The following is a 27,527-nucleotide window of genomic DNA, read 5'->3' as shown; positions in this document are numbered from 1 at the left end:
GACCTTCTCCAAGAAGCTTCCTCAGATCCCTTGTATCAGAAGTGATCTCTTCTGATGAGCCATAACACTTTATCCATTTTCTATTTTGCATTGTATGCACATGGCTCATTTCTTTTACTTGACTTTTAGCTCCTTTGAAGGTAGATTTCATATTTGATTCATTTCATACACCCCAGCATATGCAGCATGGTTCCTTGCAAATCGCGAACACTTGTTTTGAGTGGATGAAGATGTCTGTTCCTGCCTTGAAGCAATGGCAAGTTCAGGAATTGCTCCTAGTTACTCGAAAATGTTAGATTCAGAAATGGAGAGGCACTTGAGATCTAATTGCAAACATTTGTTGAATACCAGAGTGCTCAGTGAATTTCAGAAGGTTAGTCTGTGTTTTATAGACTACAGTAAAGCCACTGACTGTGAGGATCGTGAACAGTTATGGGGTACTCTGAAAGAAATGAGTGTGCCTCAGCACCTGACTGTCCTGATACTCACCCGTATTGTGGACAGGCAGCCATTCTCAGGACGGAATATGGAGAGACAGAATGGTTTCCTAGAGACAAAGGTGTCAGACAAAGATGCATTTTATCTCCCTATTCGTTTAATCTGTATGCAGAACACATCATGTGAAAAACTGAGCTAGACTGAGGAAGAAGTAAAAATTGGTGGAATAAATCAATAACTTAAGATATACAGATGACACCATCTTACTGGCAGAAAGTAGCAGCTATTTGAAACTACTTCTGATGAAAATGAAAGAACAAAGTGCCAAAGCAAGACTGCATTTGAATATCAAGAAGACAAGAATCATGGCTGAAGAAGAAATACACAACTTTAACACAGACAACAGAGACATTGAAATTATATGGTAAGATTGTGCTTACCTTGATGAGGTCATCAGTTCAAAGGGAGACTGCAGCCAAGAAATCAAGAGAAAGCTAAGACTCAAAAAGGAAGTAATGGAAGAATTGGGAAAGATCCTCAAGAGCAAAGATGTGTCATTGGAGACCAAGGCTAAGATCATGCACACCCTCATTCCCAATTATTAGGTACAGATGCAAAAGTTGGACAGTGAAGAAGACTGATAGGGGAAAAAAATGATTCATTTGAAATATGGTGTTGGAGGAGAACTCTGTGGATACCTGGGACCCCCCAGAAAGATGAACGGTGGGTCCTAGAGCGTATTAAACCTGCAGCATCACTGGAGGCCAAGAATGACAAAACCAAAGCTGTCCTACTTTGGGCACATCATGAGAGGGCAGAGTTCTTCGGAAAAGATGAGAATGCTAGAAAAAAGAGAAGGCAGCAGGAAGAAAGGAGGACCAAATATGAGATGAGTTGACTCCATAAAAGAACCCCAGGCATGAGTCTTACAGGAATTGAGCAGGGCTGCTGAGGATGGGACATGGTGGACATCACTCATTCATAGGGTCTCCAGGAGTCAGAGCTGGCTCAAGGGCATGTAATACACAGCTTGAAAAATCCCCAGTAAAGGAGCTGATTTATTTTGTAGTAGTTTTGGTTTCTCATGTGTTTTATAATACTTCCAGATCACACTGACTAAAGTGTGGTAGCTTCTGTAGGTGAATCTAGCCAAGATGTGATTGTTTCGTCTTATGGTGAGTAGTGTCATATTCTTCGGAGGAAGCAATAGGATGGGTACCTGAGTTAGAATTCTTTTCACAAGTTAGGATAATGGAATATCAATTCTAAGTCTTTTAAAGTGCGTGGGTCCAATCTCCTGATGTTAAAAGGGGCCCAGTGAGACTAACTTGTCCAAGGCAACAATATGAATCCCAATGGAAATAATCTCAGCACTGTTGTATCTCTGTATTCTTTGACATTTTAAATTTGTGCTTTGAATCACCTGCCTCTTCAAAGGTGGCTTCTTGTAATTTTTCTTCTTGACATAATGAAAGCTTGTCCCACTGTTCTTTTTTATTTAGGGTTTAACTCACTAATCATAATGACACCATTAGTCTTTCTTTTCTCTTTTGCTAGAATTGTTTCAATGCCTTAACTGGCAAGTTAGACAATGAGAAGAAGACAGTCTTTCTTTTAGATCCCTTTTTATCCAGTTTGGTCATTTTAGAAGGTCAGAGCAACAGGCAGTCTAGTTCACAAAGAACACGTTTCAGAGTGTGCTGGGATTTAGTAGCCCAAGCTGCCCTGTGGCTGACAAGTGAGTTCTTTATGATTCTGGCAGCATTTAGTTTCCTACTGAGCTACAGAAAGCCCACGTTTTATGACCTCTGTTTTAGGCTCCAATGCAGAGAAACTATAATCTTGTGTAGTCCATGAGAAAGTTTACTAGGTTTGTTCAGTCGGACATCCAAGAGTAAAACTAAGGTAAGTTATAGGGAAACATATTTCAGCTAGTATGAGAAAAGAACATTCTAAGAAAGGTGTTTAGTGAGAGAGTGAACTGCCCTAGGAAGTTACAGTTTTCTTTCACTGAAGGCATTTGCACGTGGGCTGAATAACCACGTGGTAGGGATGTTGATAGATGTAGACTTTCAAGTTCCCACCCTACCCATAGAACAATGCTTTGCACTTTATTTTTTATTTTTACATACATTCATTATAAACCAGGTAGCTCGTTCTTGTTGAAGCTTGCCTATACCATGTGACAATGACCCTGCTTTTCCAGAACCCCCTTCTTTATTATACTGATTGATATAATCGAACGAACTGTTGACTTTGTCAAGAAAAATAGAAACTGATTTATTGCCTATGATACTGAATTTCCTTTACAATTGTAACTCATACTACATATGCCAAGTTGTGGGGACAGATAATAGGAGCATTTTTTGGCTCCTTAGGAATTAAAGGGAGAAGAAAACTTTTTTTCCTCTTTTGATTTTTCATTTGTAATAGAAATCAGGGTCTGGACCTTATTTCATGGTTTGATTTATAAGTTCTGTTTTTTATCCCAGGAATGACTTTTGGCTAGCCTTAGAGCCAATTAGCCAGATGCTTACATATTTGATAGAGCTTTTCCTTCTCTTGTTAATAATGGAAGTAAAAGCAATAATAGCGAAATGTCTTTCCAATAATAATGAAACCATTCCAGAGCATATTCAGATTTGTAATCCCATAAGATATATGAGAACATTTACCTGGATTATTCACAATAATCATTTCATGGAGGGGAAACCTAAGGTACTGAAATTAGGGAATAATTTGCAGAACTTGTCCAGATTCCCTTTTTTAACTTAAGACAAGTTCTCAAAAAATTTTCCTGGGTTATGTACCAGTCTTATATAACCAGTGGCCAGTTCCTTTCAGGTATCTTTGTGATTAAGACACTATCTGTGATCCTACTCAAGGCTGCACTATTTTTTATAAAGGAGGCAGAGAACAGTTTTGTGCACTGCCTGGCAAGATCCTCAGTACCTATTCTTCGTCCGATACCTTATTTGCCTGTTGGATTTCCTGTTGTTTCATGATTGCCTCTCCCAGGCCAGGGAGATTCATTCAAACTCACTGACCTCCTTTGTGGTTGTTGAGGATGATTACCATTGTGGTCTGATTGTTTGGCAGGGGGAAAGGGAAGTGAATTTCAGAAGATCTTAATCAGAATACTGGTTTCTGTGATCCATGTGTATGAGTTTGAAAAAGCAATCCTGGGGTCCTGCATTCTGATATTGGCCTGCAGTCCTTGCCAGGGACTCTGAGAAGATGCTGGTCTTCAGATGAGATGTGCATTTCCTTTGAGGTTGTCTTTTTTTAAACTCCTAGAGAGCTTATTTTTCTATTTAAACCTCATTCTGTCATAGGTTACAGTCCTTTGGGGGCAGATATGGGTTGTTAGTTTGCTGAAAATAGAATTTAATTGGCTACTGTACGAAGTAATGATTTTTAATTTGGCAAGAGGTCCATAATTCAATCAGCCTGTTAGGTCTTTAAGATTGTATAGAAGGTAGAAAAAGTAAAATCCCCACTCGGAACACTGCTTCTCTACAAAGCAGGTCTGTAGACCTCAGTGTGTGATTGTGGATTACCCACTAGCACTTCTGCCCATCCTGTGCAGGTGGAGTGGGGAATGTCCGCCCCACCTTTCAGGAGTTTCAGTGACCACGTTCAGTGGCCTGGACTGAGTTTTTCAACTGCTATACATTTATTTTCTGTGGAAATGCCAAGGACTACCGCTACCCCTCAGACGAAGCATTGTCTTCCTCTTCTTGCCTCTAGGTTTTCCTATTTTGTTATATAGGAAAGAGAGCCACTGGGGCACTATAATAATGTTCGGGGCCAGCAGCATCCTCTTTAATTCAGCAAAGTTATTGCAGGAGTGCGGGGACTTGTGGTAAGTACCTTTTCATAGGAAATTGGGAAAGGAAATCAGTTCTGGTTATATTTCCTTTAAAGGGTAGTTATCGCTTCATCTTCTGAGGCATGTGTGAGTCACTTTCAATGTGGCACCCTTTTTCATTTGGATATGTAGAGCTACGATTATTCCTAGCAGACACTGATCCAGATTGTGCCTGCCATTACAGAAGTGAAGTCTGACAGCTGTTAACCTCTTTAATATCTTTACTCTATCTACTTAAGGCTTTTTAGGTTTTTGAAGCCTTATTAGTTATGAACAATGTTTGCCCAAAGGAACAGGCTTTCTCTCTGTAGTGATTGACAAGATGCTGGTCAGCAGACAGCGATTAGCAGAATGCTCTGATTCTTGTTTCGCCCTGATAAATTTTTATGTTAACAGACTAACAGCAGTTTTGTAACATAGCACAGTTGTTTGGTGTTATAGGGGGATGGATTTCCTTCCATTATCAGCTTTTATATGCTTGTACATATGAGAGAGGTTGGGTGCTCTTAACATGTTGATAATTAAGGTTGCCAAAACTAAAAGGAGTGGTGACAGGCCAAACATACTTGCATGTTCCTGGGGACTCTCGTAACAGCCGTACAGATAGATGCTCTTAGGCTTATGATGAAGTTACATCTGGTAAACCCATTGTAAGTTGAAAATATTGTAAGTCAAAAGTGCATTTAGTACACCTAACCTACCCAACATCATAGCTTATCCTAGCCTACCTTAAACGTGCTCAGAACACTTTACATTAGCCTACAAATGGGCAAAATCATCTAAACACAAAGCCTTTTTTATAATGCCCAGCATCATGAGAGTATCACACCACGTATTGCCAGTCTGAGACAAGATCAAAATTTGAAGTACAGTTTCTACTGAATGCATATAGCTTTTGTACCATCGTAAAGTTGAAAAATTTTAAGTAAACCTTTGTAAATTGGGGGCCGTTTGTGCTTGGACCTTAGTGTGCACCTCCTGTTACCCTTTTTCTTCAGGTGACATTTCTTGAGAAAAATTTCTTTGATCATCAAGTATTGAGCACCTATTGTGCCCAAATCTTTTTTATGCTCTTCGTTGAACTCTTAAATATCCCTGGGTTGGTTATGGTTTTAGTTATTTTATAAAATACTATAGTTTGGGTTTGGATAACTAGTGTTCATTAAGGTAGGAACATGTACCAGTTATTTTATTTTGACCTTTTTGTTGTATTGTTAGGAAACATGTTAAACTGAAACCTTTGAGATCTTAGTATTTTATGGCTTGACACAACTGGATCTAGATGCATATTCCTACGTATAAAGAAAACAAAGTGATGTTGTGGTGACTCAGGTGCTTTATATGTATTAACTTATTTAAGTTTTAGAATATTATCTCAGAATTCCCTCCCGTCCCACCCCTGCCCTAACCATTGAAGGCTTCATCCTTTGTCTCATTTATTGCACAAGCTTTTGGCTTCCTGTTTGAAACGTCGCCGTTCCAATCTATCGATTCACCTTTCTATTCCTTTGTTATTTGTCAAATTCAAATCACATCACTCCCCTTCCCAAGAAGTTTTCTTTGTTTTTATATTCCACAGGTTCATCTTTCTGCCTGACAAACAATCTTAGACCTTTGACAAGCTGTCCAGCTGTCCTTTTTGAGTTGTCTATTTTTTCCAGCTGCTTATCTCTTGTCCGCCCACTGGAAAACTCTAACTCATCCTTCAAGTTTGAAAACTTGAGCTAAGTGCCTCTCTTACTTCTGACATCATTATTTCCTAAAAGAATGAACAACCAATTTCCCAAAAGTTACACATATATTTAATAGTTATATAAATATATATGTATATTTATATATACATAATTTAAGAATAATGGATAGTCTTTTAATCTGGAATAATTTTTTATTCAAGCTCAGACTCGTCAATTGTTCTCCTTTTTTTTCATTTTGTGAAAACTGGGGACAGCTTCACCACAAGCTGGCCCTGGTTTACAGACTTGTGTTTTCGAACCTCTTCTGTAGTAGTGAAATTGGCAGAGAAGCTGGAGATGGAGGATGTGAACTCTGTAGTAGTGAAATTGGCAGAGAAGCTGGAGATGTGAGGATGTGAACAAAGCAAAAAAGAAAGAAAGAAAGAAGGAAGGAAGGAAGGAAGGAAGGAAGGAAGGAAGGAAGGAAGGAAGGAAGAAAAGGTTCTGTTTTAGAGAAAGGCATGAGCAGTGTGAGAGCAGAAAGAACTGAAGAATCTGATAATCGTGGAAAGGGCGCCTACTTAAAGGAAGGCATTTTAATTGAGCAATGGAAGGGGGAAACAGTCAAAATAGAGATTAATTGGAAGATGAACAGCACAGAGAAAAAGGATGAGACCTGAAGACTTTCCTCTAAGATTGTTTAATGACTTCTTGAGTTTTGTGAGTGGATTCCCTATTACACAGAGACAAAAATGATATTGATTCTTTTTGTGAACTCTGATGCATGCTATTCATAGAGGAAGGAAAGAAAATTCTTCATACAAGTTTATTCGGGGTGAGATGACATTTTTAAAGAAATGTCATTTGTGGTAGCCACTGGGGAACTCGAGCCATCTGAGCCTTTTGACCTAAAAGTAATTTAACAATTCAATATCTATTTGGGTGACTGTAATAGTTAGATGTTCGATAGTCATGAAATTTAGTTAGCATTCTTGCTGTTGAATTGATTTTTAATGTTTATTTGCAAAACCTCAAATATGTGTCCAAAGCCTTGAGAGCTTTCCCAAAGTTATCCACTGTGTACTTCCTAGATATGAAATATTAATTTTACAGGCTAGCAAAATAGTATTTAATGGTGGCTGACAGGATAGTGTTTAAGGACAATATGTATTGGATACTTAAAATTTTCTATTATCCGACTGTTGGCACAGATCATTGAATTTAAGTTGTACTGAGATTGCAGAAGATCTGGCTGCCTTAATAGCCCAAGCTATGCAGCATGTCTATTTAGTTCCGGGACCTTTGTGCCTTTTGCTTTCTAAGCATGTACAGAAGAAAATAAAACAATTTTGGTTTCTACCTCCACATCTACTTGTATTAGGAATGATGTCTAAAAAAATGAGAGGGACATTTTCAGGCTGCTTCTTGAAGCCTGCAGCACACCAGTTTTATGTGATTCGTTGACATTATTTGTTTTTTCTTTCTCTCATGTTTTCCCTCTTTGATTATACTTCAGGGCCCAAGGTTTTGCTACATTGCAACTGAAAATTTCGAGGCTAAATTTGGTAAGCATACATCTATATAGGATGGTATGTTTCATACCCATATCATTTGGTGTTGAATTTTATTTTAAATTGATCACTGAATTTTAGGAATATGCAATGTCTTCCTAATAGGTCCTTGGATAAAACACATCGTTCAGTTAGATAAGTAAATGAAATTGGCTGGGTTACTGAGCGTGACTCACTTAAAATCTCATTTGGAACAATTTCTCTGTCCACCCTTTGTTAACTATATATCCTGTTGGTTTGTAGTACTGAAACTTGCACGAGAGTCAAAACATGGAGATCTGGATTTAGAGTAACAGCCCTCTCCTCAGATCCACAAACACTGTGGATCTCTTTCCTTTCTGCTTTTCCTTTGATCTGTTTTTGGTTTTACTTTCATCCTTTGCTATAGGTTTCTTAGTGGTTTGTTTATTTTTTCTTAGAAAAGTCTGAGCATGAGTTAAAGTACGAGGAATTTTGGAATGCTTCAGTGGATACAATATTATATACATAATCCATATGGGTTGTCTGAATAAGAAGCCCCTTTATGATAAGCCCAGATTTACATATTTGCTTACATTTCTCCACCATCACTTTGCGAGGGTGCCTCCGGTACACAGCGTAAGCTTCCCATCATTGTCATGCATCCATCTGCTCGTTGGAACACTTTCTGCTTACTCCTCTGCCCCTGCCACTCATAATTCTTCAGTTATAACCTCACTGTGGAATGGGAAGTGATAATATGTTACTGAACACTGTACAAAGCTCTTGAAACAAGATGAAAAGATGAAAAAGAAGCAAAGCCATCGGTTTTCTTCATCCTTATGTCCTTTGTACGTACTTGCTGTGTAGAGAGAATTATTTTCTAATACAAATAATCATGATTTTTTTTTTTGTCTGCAATAATTTTTAAACAGTGCTACTTGATTTCAGTTTGTATTGATCAACTAAACATTCGTGGATCAGTATAGAAAATAGACAGGATAAAGTGATATAATTTACCAAGTATGAACACATCACCCTTTAGGGATTAATTCTATGTTCTTTGAAAGTAAACCCAGCCCCCCCACCAAAAAAAAAAGAGAAAGAAAAAGAAAAAAAAGTTTATTGCTAAAACCCTCAATTTAAATGCATCTTGTAGATTAAGTTAGATTGATTTATCTGTCCCATCTGCTCAAAATTCGTGTGGTTGGGGTCTTATTATTTTATATTTAAATTCTGATTTTGCAGATTGAATAGAAGGGCTAGAAAAGGCTGGAAGGATTTAAGGAGACAGGGGGAGGTACCGGGCATGTAGGGTGGTGGTGGTGTTGGGTGAGGTGGGGCACATTTTTACGTCACTGCCTCATCAGAGTCTGGTTCTTTTCAACCTAGCATTTCTAGCTTTCACAGTAATATTGGACATAGTCGCCTTATGATTTTTTAAGGGTATGTGGCTTTCTCGATAATGGAAATCATTTATTTATTCAAGTGCTTTGAGAAACTGTTGATTAGTGTTGATGTTTAATGTCTACTTTTGAAATTCGGTTCTTTGTTTCTTTGCTCTCTGTTCATCCTTTCCTGCCTCCCTAGCTCCCAATTTGGATTAAAATTTAAACAGCTTAGGCCTAGAAGACATTAGACATTTACACAATTGTAGATTTATTGCCTTTGAATTTTTAAAAATGAACTTTAAAGGTTTCCTTTACATTTTAAAGTTACCAAGTAGTGTCCCTCCATGCCTGTGCAGACTGACAATTACATTGGGGGAAGGGAGGGCAGAAGAACTACACTCATCAAAACATTTTCTGAAGAGATCTATCTTGTTTCCCTCTGTGACCTGTTTTAATGAAGATATTTCCACCTCAAAGGATGAGCTCAAGAATACCATGTAGTCTCATTATTAGACGAATGGGTGCAGCTTTGATGTTCTCAGTGCCCTTGCTTGAATGTGAGTGTTACAACATGGCACATTTTCAACGAATCATAGGGAATTGACCCATTTTATGTAACATTTACAGACTGATGGGCATTTAGAGCTAGAAGGAACATCATTTAGATCCAGCCACTTTTTTTTTTTAACAGTAGAAGAAATTGAAGCCCAGAGAGATTAAGTAATTTTATTCAACAAACATTAATTGAGCGTGCACCATATGTCAGATTCAATACTAGGTGCTGGGGGCTACAGAGATGAATAAGTTTAGGTTCCTGTTGGAGATAAATGCATAGTTCTCAGATCATACAGTTTATAATTAGCAGGTCAGGAAATAGAATATTTATGAATCACTCATAATCAAATCTTTTGATAATGACAAAAATTATGTCAACCTTCTGTCCCTTCCCTCTATCTTTGATTTTTTTAAGCCCTTCAACAACACTGATTTTCACTTATTTACTTGCTTTTAAAACAAAATCCAATGTCTTCCCTTGACTTCAGTATACCTTTTGTCTACCACGGTCTTGGAAGATTAGTGTATACCAGTCACCTACATTTTATCAACTGTTCAACCCACAAAAACTTGTTAAACAGCTCTTGCTAAAGTTATCGCCAACTCTAGCGGGCAGATTTTAGCCTTATTGTGACTGCGTTGACTGTGTTGACTCTGCCGTCATTTCTCCAAGTTAAAACTGGATCGCTGGTGTCCTTATTCCTTATTCTCCAGGCTTTTTTCCTTTTTCCTTTCCCTTAGCGTTTCAGCTGCCCACTTCTTCTTCCCCAAATGGCCTATACTTTTGCATATCTTTGCAGCAATTTGTCATCCTTCAAGACTTAGCTAAAATATCATCTCCTCATGAAGCGTATCTGACCTTTTCAAGATTTTAGGCACTTTCATCTCTCTGCTTTTCTTATAGCACCTTTTATATATTTCCCAATCCTGTAATTTTGGTCCATATATCCAGCTTCTTCTTTGAAATTTTTCTCTTTTGAGAACAGGAACAATATTCTCCAGCAACTGGCCCATAATGCTGGTTTTTTTAAAGCTAGTTTAACCCAGAATGACTTCTCACTAGCTCAGACCACTTCTCTCCCAGCAGGTTATTCCTTTGTTTCTCTCCGAGCTCTCGACTGAGTTCTATGAGCGAGGCGAGTGCGTTGCTGCCAAGAAGCAAGTCCATGGTGGTTCACTGCAAAAGGCAGATTTACAGTTTTATCAATTGTCAGTATATCAATTCATTTAAGAAGCTTAAACATAACCCTACATTACACTCAAATTGATTTGCAAACCCTTTTTAAAAATTCATAAATTACACACGTATAAACTTGAGCCCATCCCTGTCTGATTAAATCTTAGTTCATAACTAGTGTGAGAAAAGTAACCGAATTTTTTTTATAGCTAAATTAAAGAGATTTCCAGTTCTCAAAATGGTAGTGAAAATCCAACATAATGGTACTTTTTCCATTCTTAATTATATCCTAATCATTGTGGCTTAGGTGTGCTGGGCAGCACCCCATCCTGCAAAAGGCAGTTTCTGCCTTTAAGAAAATGTATACAGCCAAAAAAAGGGGGGGGGGTGGCTTGCAGGTTGGCTTTCTTTAATGCCTTGTTATGTGGCCATGATAGTTCTTTTGTTATCAAGCTGATCTATTCACCAAGCTAGAATGTTTTTCTTTTGTTTTATTGTCTCATTTGGGCTGCTTTCCCTTCATCTTTTGATGTGTACTTGTCCTTGATTAAAATTAGATCAATAAAGCTAAAGCAAGGTAAAAAGAGGAATTTCCTTAGTAGTATAAGTGACCATGTATTACATACAATTAAACTGTTCAGAAGGAAATATTAGTTAGTTTTTTGTTTGTTTTCTTTTTACTTAACGGCTTTTTCTTTTATTTTTTGATTAGTAGTGATGAAAAACCATATGGGCTATACCTTATTTTGTGTAAGCATGAAGGTAACTGTGGATTTTTAAGCTAGTGTTTCTGAACTTTTTGTTTGTTTTTTTACCCTCGGTAACCTCTTGGTCTTGGGTTGTGTTCAAATCTGTAAGATTTATTAGGTGAACATTCTGTAGCTAAGTGGCAAGATGTTCTGGTTTCTCATTAGCAGTGACCCTGGATAGTTTTCTTGTGTTCAGCAACATTTTCGGAGCCACCCAGCACTCTTGTCATCTAGCGGTGAGGCTGAGCTGGGGTTCTGGATGAGGTCACCTTGTGCACATCTCCCCAGGGGGCTGCTTTGTAGCGAATGCTCAGACCAACTTTGATTTCCAATTTCTTTCCTCATAGGAACTGTACTTTTCTAGGACAAAGAGCTTAGTGCTTGGCTGAATGAAAATGATGTTTGTTCTCCTGCACGAGCTGTCATGGGGCAGCATAGGATCCTTATGCGCCTTGTAATAGAACTTGGTGGCAATGGATTTTGGAATCAGTTATGTTACAGTTCAGCCTTTGCCCCTGCCATTTTCTACTGGCGTGACCTAGGGTCTAAATAAACCACACTGAGCCTCTTTATCTTCATCTGTAAACGTATAAGATTTACTTACTTTGTTGATGTGTTTTGAGGATTAAATAAGTACAGTGGGATTAAAAAGGTAATATGCCTTTTTAACTTCAAACAGCTTCCAAACACCTATGGCATGTAAGAAGCTTATATACTGATTTGGGTCCCATGTGCCATGAGACCAGAAAGGACATTTGATCAGAGAGCTCAGATAACAGTTTACTGAGGGGGTGAGTGGCATTTGACCTTGGCCTTACAGAACGATTGGTATTTTAGTAAGCAAAGTCTTTAGCACTGAGATGGCAGTCACATCCAGGCATTGGAAATAACGTGAAAAGGGAAGATTCAGTCATGGGTCTTTTTGAGGAAGGAAACGGTTTGGAACACAGTTGTTGGGACCAGAACTGAGCTAGCATGTTTGATTATATCCGTAAATATCCATTGAACCAGAGATTGGGGTTCATATATGAAAATTCTCATGTTAACTTGTATTTTGAATTTGATAGCTTGCTGATGCATCACCCAGAATAAAGAAATCAATATTATCTTGAACACGCTCCCCTTTTTTTCTTGGGGTAAACACAAAAAATTTATAGTCTTAACCATTTTTAAGTGTTCAATATATTCACAGTGTTTTGAGACAGATCTCCAGAACTTTTCCATCTTGCAGAACTGAAACTCTATACCCTTTAAACACTCCTCCCCACCCCGCACCCCACCCTCAAGTCTCAGGTAACCGTTGAGCTCCACATTTTTTTTTTTTTTTTGACGGCTGGCTTAAGATGTTCTAGGCCTGTAAGCTTGGCCATCCCTACTAACCCTCAATCTTTTTACATCTCACTTTATTTACATCCCTCTTTATGCAATATACCACCTTGACACATTTTAGGTTTTTACTTTTCCATTTTTACCATGATCCCAGCTTAAGAAACCATGAATGTAGCCTCCCTTTGGTTGGGCTTTAAGATCACAAAATGATTCGCTCCTCATAAGAACGTTCAACAATGTATCAGGTAGGAAAAACTTAGGGTATGTTGTTCTCTTACTGTTTTACTTTATGTCTTGTAGACTTCATGGATTAGACACATATTGACTTGAAAGCCTTCTGTGTACTCTGGTGTGGTACTTGTGTTACCAGTTAAATTTTTCTTGCATTTCCCTCCATCACCTGGAACAGGAACAGGTAGCAGGCAGTATTCTCTGAGGAGAATGTTGGGTGTTAAGAGAGTTGGGTTATCTGATGGTTGCACATTTCTTTGCCCAGTTATATAGGCAGGGTGCTCTGGTCACTGTGTCAAGAGAAAGGATCCATACCAGTTATTTTAACAGATAGCTTAATATAAGGGATTATTAATCAGGGATGAGAATACTGAAAAGCCCCCAAGAGAACCGAGCCCTCAGGATCACATGGAAGTTTTAACAATCATCTGACTCAGTGAGGGAGCAAATAGGAGGGTGGACACACTGGAAGGAGGACTCAGACCTCTGCTGAGCTGATGTGTGGGTCTCTAAGCTTGGAGGAGTAATTTCGTGGAGCTGGGACGCAGACCTCCCAGGAGGGGCTGCCAGGTGCTGGGTTCTGGTAAGCCTGAGGAGGCGCGATGAGACTTGTCCTGGGAGTTCTGGGAAAATTGCGAGCAGGAATCGGTCGCTGCTAGTGGATCCCACTGCCACTGCTGGGAGGAAGCAGTGTTGCTGTGGAGAAGCTGACAGGACTAGGAAAGGGTTTGTCCATTCTCCCTCTAACATCCCCGATTGGCAGAGCCTAACAGGGAACCAGCTGGCCAAGCAGAAACGTGGCTGGCACTTTTCCCACCCCAGCATTGCATACTGGAATTTAAAGAAGGTTAGGTTTGAAAGCGAGTGACAGTAGCTTCATAATTGGCACAAATACTAAGTCCAAATTACTTAATCTCGATGAGCTTCCCAGGAGCTGGTGGCTTTGGAGGGCATGCATTGCGTGTTGTAATTAATTGAACTTTTCAGATCTGTGGGGGACTGTGTTTCCAACTGGATGTGAGTGAAAAGCCAGTGGGCAGTCTGTCACTTCTTGCTACCTCAGTGGTACTGAAGGCAGATGATAGAAATAAGCATAGACTTTAGGGCCAGACAGCTCTTTTATTTTTTTTGGCTCTGACATGTTATCTTGGGCATGCTTTTCCTCTGGGAACCAAACTTCTCTGGTAAAGAATAACCCCGGTACATTCTTTAGTATGTTTATTTCATACTCAGTTTCAGGTTGGGGGAAGGGACAGTCTCTTTCCTAGGAGCGGCTTCCAGCAGGTCTGGCTTTAGGCCTATGAAGGTCCTTTCCAACGGCAGGACAAGGCATATCATGTACATATAATGAACTCACCTTGCCAACTGGGTGCTGCTTCTGAATGTCTGCGCTGTTCTTAGTTCTAGTAACTTGCCATATTTCTCCATGGTAGCCGTGGGTGATAAGTGTTGTAGTTTTCTGATTGATGACAGCATAGACTATACAGTAAAAGAAAGTCATCTTTGCTCTGTAGGGTTAGAATGATACCTGTCCTAAAAAAGAACAGGCCTCGTTTTACTGAATATTTAAACAGGCTGAGAGTACTTTGAATTTGCTGGATAAAATATGTGACACTAGACCTGGCAGCCTGATTTAGACCTTGGAGTGATGCAACTGGCAAGGCAGAGACTCGGTGTCTAAAGGGAGACCTTTCTGCCATGCACTTACATAATTCAGCCCCCGTTTTGGAAATGTACCGCAATTTATTGCACAAATTTGACTAGAAATCTGGCTCGGTTGAAGTTCCTCTGGCACCAGCTAAATAATGGTGTCATATCCAGCATCATTTTCCCTTCTGTGTTGTTCCAGGAAGAAACCTTAATAATAATTATTATTTTTTAATATGATGAAGAAGAGAAGGCATTCACAAAGAAGCATTTCTCTAACGAAATGATATTATCTTCTGAATGGGTTTGCCCGATCCTGCTGTGTGTTACAGAGAAAATTGGTTTCCTATTGTAAAAGATTTATTTTCTTTTCCTCCTGTTCCTTCCTCCTCTTCTAGAACTGTGGGAGGGCCTGTGGCACATCACCCTGCTGGATGGGTTTCATCTGGCTTGTAGCCTGTACTTTAAGTAACGGGCTTGTCTCTTCTGAGGGCAGTGGCTCTCCATTTTTAGCCCAAGGATGAAGGGTAAGAAATGTGGGAGAAGATTTCTCCATTACTAGAAAACATGATTTAGGGCCAACTGGTTAATTATGAGCTTCCAGTGAAAAGGAAAGTTGTAGAGGCCAGAGCCAGTCGTGATATACCGGTCCCTGCCGGTTTTCCATTTCTTTGCAGACCTACAGGCCCGCTTTTGTCCTTGAAGATTCTTCCTCCCTGCTCCCTTTTTTTTTTTTTTTTCCTTCCATGTTTAAACTCTGGTTTCTTATTAGTAGATTTTTTGTGTGTGTGTCCTTTCCAGTGAAGGGGTTTCCCGTGTTAACATTGATTCATGGTTGCAATCGATCTTCAGAACTATTAGCTCAGTAGGAAGAGGCCCTACTAAAAGGACATGGATTATTTTTCATTTATTCTCAGCTCCGTTTCTTCATTTGAGCAGCATGTGAAGAATGTGTCATTCAGCAAAACTTCACACCTGTTAGTGCTGTTGCAGATTAGCCCTTCCAGAACAAAGGAAGGTTTCTGCGGCCTTTCACTGTCCTTTTCTTCTGTTCTTCCATCTTAACCACGAAAAATATCACCCTAGCAACTGCCGTTGTTTAGGCTTAGTTTAATCTCAAATTCACGAATGTTTGGTGGGAAGCTGGTACTTTTGATTGCACATTAGAAAATTACCCACTCTTATATTTTAGGTTACAATCATTTATTTTAGTGTTGAACTGTCACACTTGATATTTTTTTGAATTAACAGTTCAGCTGTACTTGAACTCAGAATGGTATTATATGTGCTCTGTAAGGATTTCTGGTTACTATTAGCTAGTGAAAGGTTGAGGGTGTATTTTTTTGAAGACCATAAATAATAGAATTTATTATGTCACATTTGTTGAGAGAACAGAAGATTGCTTTATAGTCTTAACTAGGTCAACGAGAACACACTGATTATTCAGATTTTGTACACCGATTATTCGGATTTTGTAAATTTGGGTATTTTTTTTCCTAATATTACAGTGAAACTACCAAGAATACTACTTTTGCATCACTGTTTACAAAGAACCTAGATTTTTACAGCTGTACGGTGATCTTTTAATCATTTTTCAGTAATATACTTTGTATACTGTAGAATCACATCTGGTAATAGTAGCCAGAAGGTAGCCTCATTAGAAATAGTTCACATTCATCTAGTGCTGTATCCGTGGCATTCATTATTAATTTGCTAACAATGATATGAGCCTACAATTATATTTCCTCTCCCCACCTTTGTTTTGATTCACTTCATATTTACTAACCAGTTCCATTTATTTCCACAATCACAATAAGTATAGTTTGAGTTTTAAAAAATCTTTCAGATAGGCCTTTTTGTATTCCTCATTTTTTTCCTTTCAGTTTAGTGGTATTTTCTAGGAATATGGCACTATGCTAGTTTCTTTCTAAGTATTATAAAGATCTTTTTTTCTCTCAGATCTTCCCTCATGTGGTCTGGTAGGAAAGATAAGACCTATATGAAGTAATTAAATTACGGAAATACAAGGAAGAAAGTGATTAGTGCTGTAACTTTGGCTTACGTCTTCTGTCTCTTGACATTTTAGCTCTTGTTAACATCCATGTTAGATGTTGTAAGACTTAACTCAGATAAGTAGCTTTGCTTCTCAGTAACACATCGTAGTTGGTTTTCCCATGGTGTCTATATTACCTTGAATGTGAACTTAGAGTTGCCTTAATTTGTACCAATATATTTAGCCTTTTTCCGACTTTTACAGGGTTTTGAAATAATATCATCTGGTTTTCGCAGCAAAGTCATGTATACTGCCAGATAATTCCTAAATTGCTAATTCTTAGGAGAAAACTGAGGCAAGTCAGGAGCCAGAGCCTGTCGGTGCCAGGTCGCTGTTCAGAGCCCAGGGATGTAACAAACACTCGTGAGACTTCCCTTTCTTCAGCCTTGATGTCTGTGAGGGGTAGTGCTGTTCTTTTATTCCATTCTTCTGCCTGTGCCCGCGGAAGTATCTGCAGCTAAGTGAAGGGACTCCATATAGCTTGCTACTTGGATAATGGTTTTAGAGGCTTTAGAGCCTTTAAAGTATTTAGTCTTTAAATCTTTTAAGTTTTGACGGGGTCTGGGGGAGGGGAGAAGACCTAATGTTTGGACTCCTTCTCTCCCCTTTTCTATCCCCGCATCCTTACCGCATCTGAGCAATAAATAGCAAGTACTTCTGAAAACGCTCTTGGTTGGCTAATGTAATTGAGTAGAAGAAGAATCTTTCAGAGACAGATTTTTCGCCCCTTACATTATGGTCTTGAAAATGGTACTTTAATTTTGGAATGCGCAAGTTCCTCTAGAACATAATCATATGCTGTGCACTGCAGGTGACGAGTGAGTCCCTTCAAGGACGTGAGGCTGCCCACATTGGCTTTGCTTCTTTTTCCCTCAGATACTGTGAAACTCTCGTCAGCCTGGCATTTGCCAGGAGACTTTCATAATTGCCACGTCCTCCTTTTTCCTGCTGTCACCGTCGCTAATCTAGGTCTAGAGTGCTAGGTGTCATGGATGAGAGAGAGGATATGCCTTCTTCTGCTGTCCCCTTTCGGGGGCAGGTCAGCTCTCTCTTGATTCTGAGAGTCCACATTCAGTCCTCCTGTGGTCGGACTTGAGGAACATTTGGAAGTCTTGTTTTGCCATCATTTCTTGAATGTTTCAAGTTGTCTTATCTGTATAGAAGTTCAAGGAGTGTTCGAATTACCTTCAGGTACATAAGCAAAGGTAAACTTGGATTTCCCAGTTGTTACTTATCATTTATTTTTCTTTAACCATTTTGACATTAATCAAGCTGCTCATTGTTGCTTTCTATTTTTTAAACTTTAGGAATTTTCTTTTCTTTTTTTTTTTTTTTGTTTGTTTATTTCTGTTGGTTTAAGCGAGGCCAGGTTCTGAAATGATGCTCAGAAGCATTTCTCAAAGTGTGGCCCCTGTCCTCCTTGCTACTTATTAAAAATAAAGAATTGTGGGAATCACACCAGACGTCCTGAATCAGAGTATCAGGTGTGGGCCTGGAAGTCTTCATGTTTACAAGCTCCCAGGTGATTCTCAGGCACACTAAAACCTGACAGACACTGACAGGTCTTTCAGCAGCAAGAAGCCAAAAATGCACAGTGTCTGGCTCACCAGCCATGAGCCTAGGCCTCTGAATAGGCTGGGATCAAAATCCTAGCTATACCGTCACTTGTCACATGACATGAAGCCCGTCACTTAACCTTTAAGCCTCACTTTCCTTGTTCTAGATTGGAGATCAGAATCCTTACCGCTATTCAGGTAAGATTTCTGTCTGCGTTGAGCCTAGCTCGCGAGGGTTGTTATTGCAGGGGAGGATTCTTTTCCTAGCCTCACAGGGTCCCTGTCTGGGTCCGAAAACTAAACGAACAATGACAGCTTATGAGGAGAAAAGCATACGCATGTATTTCATGTAAGTTTTATGTGACACGGGAGCCTTCATGAGGAAATCGAGACTTGAAACGATCATATTTTTTGCTAGGTCAGATGAAGAGCGGGCAGTCGTGTAGAAATAAGATAGGTCAAAGAGTATGAAGAAAGTGTAGTAAACTGGGAGAAGCTTAGTCGATTGGGCTTCTTCGTGGTGTCCCTTTTTCTTTGGAAATAAGGATGGTTTTTTCCTCTGGGTATAGGGAAGGCACCTCTCACATGAGGTTTGTTTGACTTGTTGCAGGGGAGAAGGGGAGGAGGAAGGTCAAAATGACCTTCCTGCTCGTGTTCCCTAAAAGCCCTTCAGCTTGAACCCTACCATTAACAATAGCAATTAGTATTATACCTTAAATTCCAGTGGTTTTCGCATGTGTTATTAGATCCCCAAAATGGGATCCACAGGATCAAATAGGGTTGTCAGCAAAATTAAGAAATTTGGGCGTGCATGAAGGCAGTGAAACACCTGCAAGGTGTGGCTTTTACACAGTCACGAGGTCGAAGTCCAGCCCCCTTCCATTCTCACACCTGTGAATTTTTATAATCACATTTCAGTCTATGTTTACTTTTTATTTTTCAGTTTGACTTCAGTTTTTATTGTTTACCATTCCTTCTTTGTTTCCTGGCTACATGTATGAACCATATTGCATTGTCGTGAATTTGGGACTTAACCAGATCATGTCTCCGTAATAGACCCTATTGACCTTTAAGAGGTTTTCTGTTTTCGGGAGAATGAAATAGATTAATTGGGAAATAAAGAAGCAACTCCTGGGGACGTGTTTGGATATATGAATCCTCCGTGTTTAGTCCTTTAAGTTTAGTGGTGCATGATATTTTCCATTTGGCCAAGGTGGTTACAATTTTGAATCTCTTCCCAGTTGCTGACTGTAGCTTCTCGTTGACCTACCTTCATAAAAATGTGCTACTGTATGTGTTAAGGATTATAAAATAGTGGATACCCCTGTGGATTCTGTCTCCTGGCTGCCAGGGAATTGAAAGGTCCTTGATTGTAAATATGCCCAGGGCATGTAGTAATGTTCCTATTTTTAAGTCTATAATTCAAATGGAAACTGCAGCCTTTGTTTATTAACATGACATGTGTGGCAGGGCAGCTGTGGCTGGCCCATTATTTATAGTTTGATATTTTATCCATTTTAATCTGATCATGTCTGTTCTTACTTCAGTTCAACAGTCAGTTTTAAGATCTTCATAGAGTATAATCCTGCTTGGCTACTTTCATATGTTACAGTTCAAGTCTCCTTTTGAAAACAAAACTCAAACTTGTCTTTTGACCCTGGTTACTCGAGAGCATGTTTGTAGATGAATTATTCCCTTCTGCTTAATGGAAACATACATCTATGAAAGAATATCTTTTTAAAATTCTTTTGAGAAAAAAGGAATTTAATGTATTTCTTATGAGCAAACGAATGACAAGTTATTCTGCTGCAGAGAGGAATAAAGTATTTTAAAATTTTAAAGGTTGCCCTAACAAGGTTTGGGGTTTTCCCTAAACATTTTTTGGCTTAAAAAAAATCCAACATTATGCAATAATATAACAAATATTCTCTTTTCAGCCTTGATATTATGCCATATATTGCTTCAGATCCTCTTCTTTCAGAGAGATAAAACCTTACAGATAAAGTTGAAAGTCCGCACGTCCTCATCCTCAACCCCATTTCTTTTCTCCTCTCCTTTTCACTGCCCATCCTGCATCTGGAACCATTATCTCTCATTTTATATTCTATGACTTTGTTATTCTTTGGCTGCTTTACAGGGCTCTGTGAAGAATGTCACTTACATCTGTTTTTAGTCTGTATTTAAATAGGGTTTTACTATATCATTCTACAACTTATTTTTCTGCTCAATATTGTTTTCAAATTTGTTCACTTGTTATGTTGCTCTAATTCAGCTTCACTGCTCTGAAGTATTTTACTCTGCAACTGTGCCATAAACAGTGTTAACGTGCACATTGTTAGACTTGTCTCCCACGTGTGAGTCTTTTCTAGGGTATAAATCTACCTGTAAGTAGAAATTTCCTAGTTATAGGGATGCAGAGATCCTAAACTTTCACCAAACGATGCCAAGTAGCTCCATGTCAGGATGCCACTGTGGGTGAACTGTTTTATACCCTCATCAGTGGTTAAAGGGTACTCCCATTCCCCCACATTCTCACCTTTAAAAATTTTGCCAATAGACGTCCTATAGTATCTCAATTTACATTTCCTTAATTATTAGTAAAGTTATACTATTTTCATACACTTAATGTCCAATTGGAGCTCTTTTGTGAAATACCTTTTCCATACCTTTTACCATTTTTTTCTAGTTCTTCCTTTCTTTACTGAGTAAATTAAAGGAATCAGAAGGGAACCTCCAGTGGCTCTCACTACCACATCTACCCACCCAACAACATCTGCATCCACACACCTGAAGATGGACGATTGGTGCTCCTGTGTAAAGCCACCTCCTCCTTGCCGACCTCAGGACACTGCTTTAGCAGTTCTCTCCTCTGTCCTGCATTATCTCTGTTGTCGCTCCCATCTAAAATAAGAAACAAAAGCACCTTCTCTTCACCCTGCTTCCTTTGCCAGCTGCCACACAATGTCTTTGTACTCCTTCATGGCACCATCTTCAAAAGCATAGTTTGTCCTTGCTTTCTCCATTTCTTCTCTTCCCGTTGCAATTTCTGGTTTCAGTCAGGCTTTTGCTCCTACTGCTCACCAAAATTATTCTCATCAAGTTACTGATGACTCACATTTAGCTTAATCCAACATGCAAATCTTAGTCCTCATCTCACTTGCCTTGCCTCACTTGACGTTGGTCATGCCCCCTTCTCAATTCACTTTCTTTCCTTGGCTTCTAGGACATGACACTCTGATAGTTTCCTCCTGTTCAGCTCACTGATTGCTCCTTCTCAGTCTGCTTTTGCAGATTTCTTATTCTTTATCTCCTCATGTTATTATGCCTCAAGACTCAGTCTTCAGTCCTTTTCAGTCTCTTTACATACCTCCTATATGCCAACAACTTCCAAATGTGTATCACCGACCGGTTCAGACCTTTCTTCCAAATACCACACTTGTATATACACCTGCCTGCTCAGCATCCCCACTTGGAAATTTAGCACGTCTGTAACTGCACTCCTAATCTTACGCCACTTTCTGTAGTCTATCTGTGGTCTTCCCATCTCTCATTTGATAACCCCACCCATATTTCCATTTGCTCAGAAAATAAACCTTAGAGTCATCCTCGAGTCCTCCCTTTCCTTTATACCTCACATTCCTCTTTCAAAATGTATCCAGATTCTGACATCTTATTTCCCTCACTGCTACCCCTTTGCTGTGATCTACCATCATTTCCTCCTCAGATTCTTATCATAATCTCATAATTGGTCTCCCTTTGTTCTACTCTTTTGTTGCTGTAGTGTCAGTTCTCAACATGGTAGCCCAAGTAATTCTTTCTAATGTTAAAGTCAAATCTGTGTCTTTGTGTTCTACTGCCGTCCTCCTGTACACACCGCTGTAGCCAATGGTGTCCTTGCTGTTCTTTGAACTAACCACGCATGTTCCTAACTCAAGGCCTTCGCATTGGCTGTTCTCTCAGCCTATCTCCAGATGATTACATCTCATACTTCCTTTGAGTCTGCTAAAACGTAATAGGCTGCACTGAGACTATTACAAGTGTGGCCCTGTACCCCTGTTACCTGTCATTCTGCTCTGCCACTTCTTTATCCATTTCACTTATCAGCTAAGAGTCTGTGCTTTGTCTTGCCACTTTGTTCATGATGTCTTTTCAACAAAGAAACTTTTAAAATTTTAGTGGAGCCACATTTATCAATCTCTTTTTTTTATAGTTTGTGTTTATTCAGCCTTGCTTAAGGAACCTTGCAGTATCCAAGGTCATTAAATCATTTGGATACAGTTTTTGGCTACAGCATGGGCTAGATAAAATTAGGCCTGAACAAGAGTTGACAATAAGGCCTCTATTGGAGGTCCCTTCTGTTCTTTCCAAATGAGCATTGACCAGGACCTCGTTTCGGCACCCAGCCAAAAATATCTTTCTATAAAAATGCCAAGCTTGTTTTTAGTTGCTGAGATGTGGGTGTTGCCCAACCCCCAAACCTCTGAGAACTACCAGTGACTGAAGTTATGTCGATGTGAGTCTTTGCAGGCCTTACATACAATGTCATTTCTCAGGATATACAGCGATTACAGCACATATTGGTGTGTGTATTGTTTGCCCACCAGATAAAGCAAACATTCTCTCCTATTTTTATTTTTAAAAAATATTTTCATGTAAATTAGAATCTAAACTAGACAGTCCTTTTTAACAGGCTAAGATTTAGCTAAGTCCTGTTCTCTCAGACTACATTCCATACTTCAATTGCCTCTTAGAGATTTCAAAGGCTTTTATGTACCTGGTAATTTGAAGGAATTGCTTTTATTTTGTAGTTTCTTAGGGACTTCTAATATCTCTCGTAAGATGTTTGCAGATGTCAATAGCTGCTAGCTCTGATGGGTTAGAGTAACGAGATCATTCTGTTTTCACTTGTGATATCTTATTTTCTGCTTGTGCTGTTCGTTCTTTCCTAGCTTCACGAGAGACATATAATCGGACTCTGATGTTGCAGTACTTTTTATTCGGATGTTTGTTGGTATACTATTTATTTTCTTTCATTCTTTTGGGGGTATTTTGGCTTGGCCCAGTCCTGTCAGGTGTCTTAAGGAAAGGATCCTTGTTCAGACAGCCAATTTTACACATTTTTAGTTAGTTGTACCTCATTCCATGATCTGCATTTAAATGTTGGAACTGCATTTCTTACCTTTCATTTATTGTTTTAGAATTTCAGTCAAGCGACAGTCCCTTGTACTGTTGGTGTTTCAGAATAAGTAGGGTAAAGTTCCGATATTCAGATTCTATGGCAAATCATAATGCTATGAAAGATAAAAGCTGATATTTTATTCAATTCATTTTTAAAAATATTGTCCACTTAGGCTTGTGTAATCACACAGCTACTCTCTAAATAGATTGTTCTCTATTGCTTGGTGACTATGAATACATTGGCACTTCTTTATTACCAAGGGCTGAGTCTGATCATTGATTTGTGTTTATTAACAGTCCTGTTCATTACTGGAACCTAACATCTTCTGTCTAGCAAGTATTCTTACTTTATCATTGAATGTCATCATAAATTCTGTTTTACGGCTTATGTATTATACTTGGCTCCTTAATAGTTACCCGCTATTTTCATTTGGCTGCCTAGAAGTTTATAAAATGCCCATAATCCCATACCATCTGCCCCTGTGTTACCCAGCACTCCCTCTAGCCAGGCAACGCTAATCTGTCCCATTGTCCTTGTTATTTCCTATAAGAAAACCTTAGTGTTAAAGATTTTTATGTTTAGGGTCATACTTTACTTATTAGACTAAGTGATCATGACACTCGAAGACCTTGATCAGAGCTTGGCCTTCCCCTTTGTCCCTGTTCAAAGTATGTGTGTTCCCACACATCATCTGGGAAAAGGAATAGAGCGACTCACCTTCATTTCTGAAGGCACCTCACTTCCTAGAAGGGCAGTGGAATGATGCCGCTGTCTTTTTTTTTTTTTTAAACCAGAAGAAGTAGAAGACAGTTGGGTGATGAATGTAAAGCTCAAACTCAAAGAATTATCTACATTCTGATAAGACATTTTCTTGGTGTTATCAATGAATTGAAGAGTTTCAATGATATGCTGGGGACACAGAGGCTTAGTGAGGGTCCAGGAGAAAACATTTATTTCGATTCCATTGACCTCAATATTTTCGTTAGTATTAAATATGGGGTATTAATACTGAGAAAGGTTCTTATTTGGGAGTAGTTAGCAATTTAAGAAAACAAATAACTTAAATACTTCTGTGAATATAGAATGATTATATAGAGATGCATTGTTCTGTCAGATGTGTAACAGATGGCAAAGGCAAGGCTAGGTGGACTAACTTCACAGCACTGGGGGAGCCACCGTGTGCATCTAAGTTAGGTATTAGTCCTTGATTTTTGTTCTTTGTGAATTTTTTTTCAAATATTACCTGGGTCCTGGAGGTTCCCAAATCTGTACCTGTAGTCCTATTCTTCTAGCATACTTTATGTATCTTTGTGTATCATTCTGCATATTTCTATTGTAGTTAGTTCATCCAACTATTTATCGAGTATGCCTATGAGGGAGGTACTGTACTTGGCTCTGGGGTCACAGAGAATTCAGAAATGGATACAATCTCTGTCCTCATGGAACTTAGGAACTAGTGGGAGAGAGACAGCACAGTAATCATACCTACTGATCTACCCAGCATCTCCCTATATCTTGTACACATGCTCTAATCCTCCACACTCATTTAAAGGCAAACTTCTCTAGACTTTGTATGCCTGTCATCATGACTTAGAATATTAGATTCCTCTTTTTTCCCCTCTATCCATTTCAGAGTCAGTTTCTGTTAATTCATTTCTTAAAAATGGTGCTCCTATCTCTTAAGTTCCTATCCTTTCAGGTTCTATCACCTTATCTAGAGCCTCTTTCATATTCTCAAAGTTACTTAGAGCAGTAACTTATTTTTGGAGAAGCCTTGGGCCCTTGAGATAATGAAGGAATTTTGTCTGTTTATATTTGTGTGTGTATGTCGAAATACTATTTATTTCTGCCTCTCTCCTTTTTGTTCCGTTTTTTTTTTTCACTCTAATTTTCTTCCTAGTTTTTTCCTATTCTGCAAACTCGCATTAAGTCGTGTCTTTTCAATGATACCTTTCCTGATTTCTTCTTTCCACTTTCCTGAACTCTTTAGCACTTAGTCCCTAGTTTATATGACATAATTTAGCACTATTCAAACTGCTTTGTGTTGCTATTTCACATCTGTAGGCTTTCTTCTATTACTCTTAGATTACAAGAATTTCGAATTCGTGATTATAACATATTTACAGAGTGCTTTGTATGGGGCTAATAGTTAGTAGGTGCTTAATAAAGGCTTACAAAATAGTAGAAGTATATCTATAAATATTTGAAGCACCCTAATACTTACTGAATTTCTTCTGTATCATAGTGCAGGTAGGTATTTCCCTGTTGATGAACATTTAGGTTGTTTCCAGTTTGGGTAATTACATTCCATTGCTTATTTTTGAGCCTGTCTCAAGAAAAAGGTAGTCTTATTCCCTATAAAGCAGTGGTCCCCAGCCTTTTTGGCACTAGAGACCGGTGCTCCTGTGAGAATCTAATGCCTGATGATCTGAGGCGGAGCTGAGGCGGTGATGCTAGCGCTGGGGAGCGGCTGCAGATATAGAGGAAGCTTCGCTTGCTCTTCTGCTGCTCACCTCCAGCCGTGCGACCCGGTCCCTAACAGGCCGTGGGCCATGGACCAGGGGTTGAGGACTGCTGCCGTAAAGCATTTTAACCAAATATTTATTAATCATTTACAATGTATCTAGCACTTATGTAATATTTGTGATACTAGGAGGTAGGGGAGCATATTTCAATGCATTCTATTATCTCGTGCTATTGGTCGTGTTAATGTGTAGTTTTCATTTTGTTTTCCCCCATTTCTGATGTGCCATTTTATTTTGCTTTTAGGATAAGAACAAGAAACTACGTCCCCTGTATGACATTCCCTACATGTTTGAAGCACGGGAATTTCTTCGAAAGAAGCTTATTGGGAAAAAGGTAAGTGGTAACAGAAACATATTTGCCAGTGGGTGGGGATTGTTTTAAGCTGAGCCCTTGTGATGGAATGTCAGAGATGAGCAGATGACACTTCTCCACTAAGTCAAGCGGACTTACTTTGCTATGTAGGGAGGTATACCTGTGTTTCAGAAAATGATGTCTCTTGGGAGAGGTTTGAAATTGAGGCCCTGACCACAGCGTGATTGCCAGCGCTCTCACGACATGTTTTTGCCAGGGTCCAGGCCCATTTCCAGTTTCAATAATTGCATATTGCCCTGAGCTCCTTCGCTTGGCTCCCTTGTTCTCTCCAGCCACCTCCATTAAAAGTCAATGTGGTGGGATTTGCTAGTGAGGGAAGATTACCGCGTTTTTTCTTCCTGATTACTTCTTTCCACCTTCCTGAACTCTTATAGCACTTAATCCTGGTTTGTATCATTTATGTAGCACTATTCAAAACTACTTTGCGTTGCTATTTCATATCTGTAGGCTTTCTTCCATTACTCTGCTAGGTTACGAGAATTTTGAATCCATGAGTATAACATGTATACAGAGTGCTTTGTACGGGGCTCATGGTCGGTAGGTGCTTAATAAAGGCTTACAGAATAGGGGAATTAGCTGGCCGTGGGAGCGGGGGCACTCTCCTGGAACAGCAGCATGTCTTTGTGGGAAAGAAGTGCGTGGCGCCCTGGGCGTTCCTGTGGAGACTTTTGTGTGGCACGTTGACTTTCTAGTGTAGGACAGCAGCTCAGAGGCCCTAAGAGTGCATGTCCTTGTGTCCTTAGGGCACGATATTCTATGACCAGCTGCAGAACTTGCTATTCTGAGAAGCTGATCTTGAGTTTCTCTTATTTTTTCTGACCTTGCCACCCTCGGTATCATGGGTTTTTTTTTTTTTTCTGTCCTGGATAAACAAAGGAAATGAATGAGATAGTTTTTTTGGTAATTGAGGGAAATCTGTTCAGGGACAGGCTGTTGACTGTCTTTTTCTTACTTTAATTCAGTGCAGATTCTTCCAGAAAATATCATATTTTGGGCCAATTTTTATTGTATCTTCAGAAAAGTAAGGCCATTTTTGCTCTATGTCTGGCCTTACCACGTTGAAGCCATATTAGCATTCTTTACCTGAATGCAGATATTTAAAAACTATAGGTTTGCTAAGGCCTTGGCTTTTGAACTAGTGTCAAGTAATGTAGTATAAACATAAATATAATCAATTTTTTTATATATCATAGTCGCTAGAATGATAAATTATAGTAAGAGGTTTTGAAGTTGGGGATAAGGAAATTGCTA

The 27,527-nt window shown here is 39.1% G+C and overlaps 1 protein-coding gene across 1 annotated transcript in view; it reads left to right on the top strand.

The window, feature by feature from the left end:
- SND1 (staphylococcal nuclease and tudor domain containing 1) overlaps positions 1-27,527 on the top strand; it is a 391,519-nt gene that overhangs the window by 110,542 nt on the left and 253,450 nt on the right. The window contains exon 11 of the mRNA XM_006910547.3: positions 26,148-26,237. Within this exon, the coding sequence (XP_006910609.1) occupies positions 26,148-26,237 (90 nt within the window). The remainder of the gene's footprint in view (positions 1-26,147; positions 26,238-27,527) is intronic.

Source organism: Pteropus alecto, unplaced genomic scaffold (assembly GCF_000325575.1).
Source record: "Pteropus alecto unplaced genomic scaffold, ASM32557v1 scaffold22, whole genome shotgun sequence".
NCBI classification, from domain to species: Eukaryota; Metazoa; Chordata; class Mammalia; order Chiroptera; family Pteropodidae; genus Pteropus; species Pteropus alecto.
Note: the sequence above shows the minus strand (reverse complement) of the source record. Positions and strands in the feature narration are given on the sequence as shown.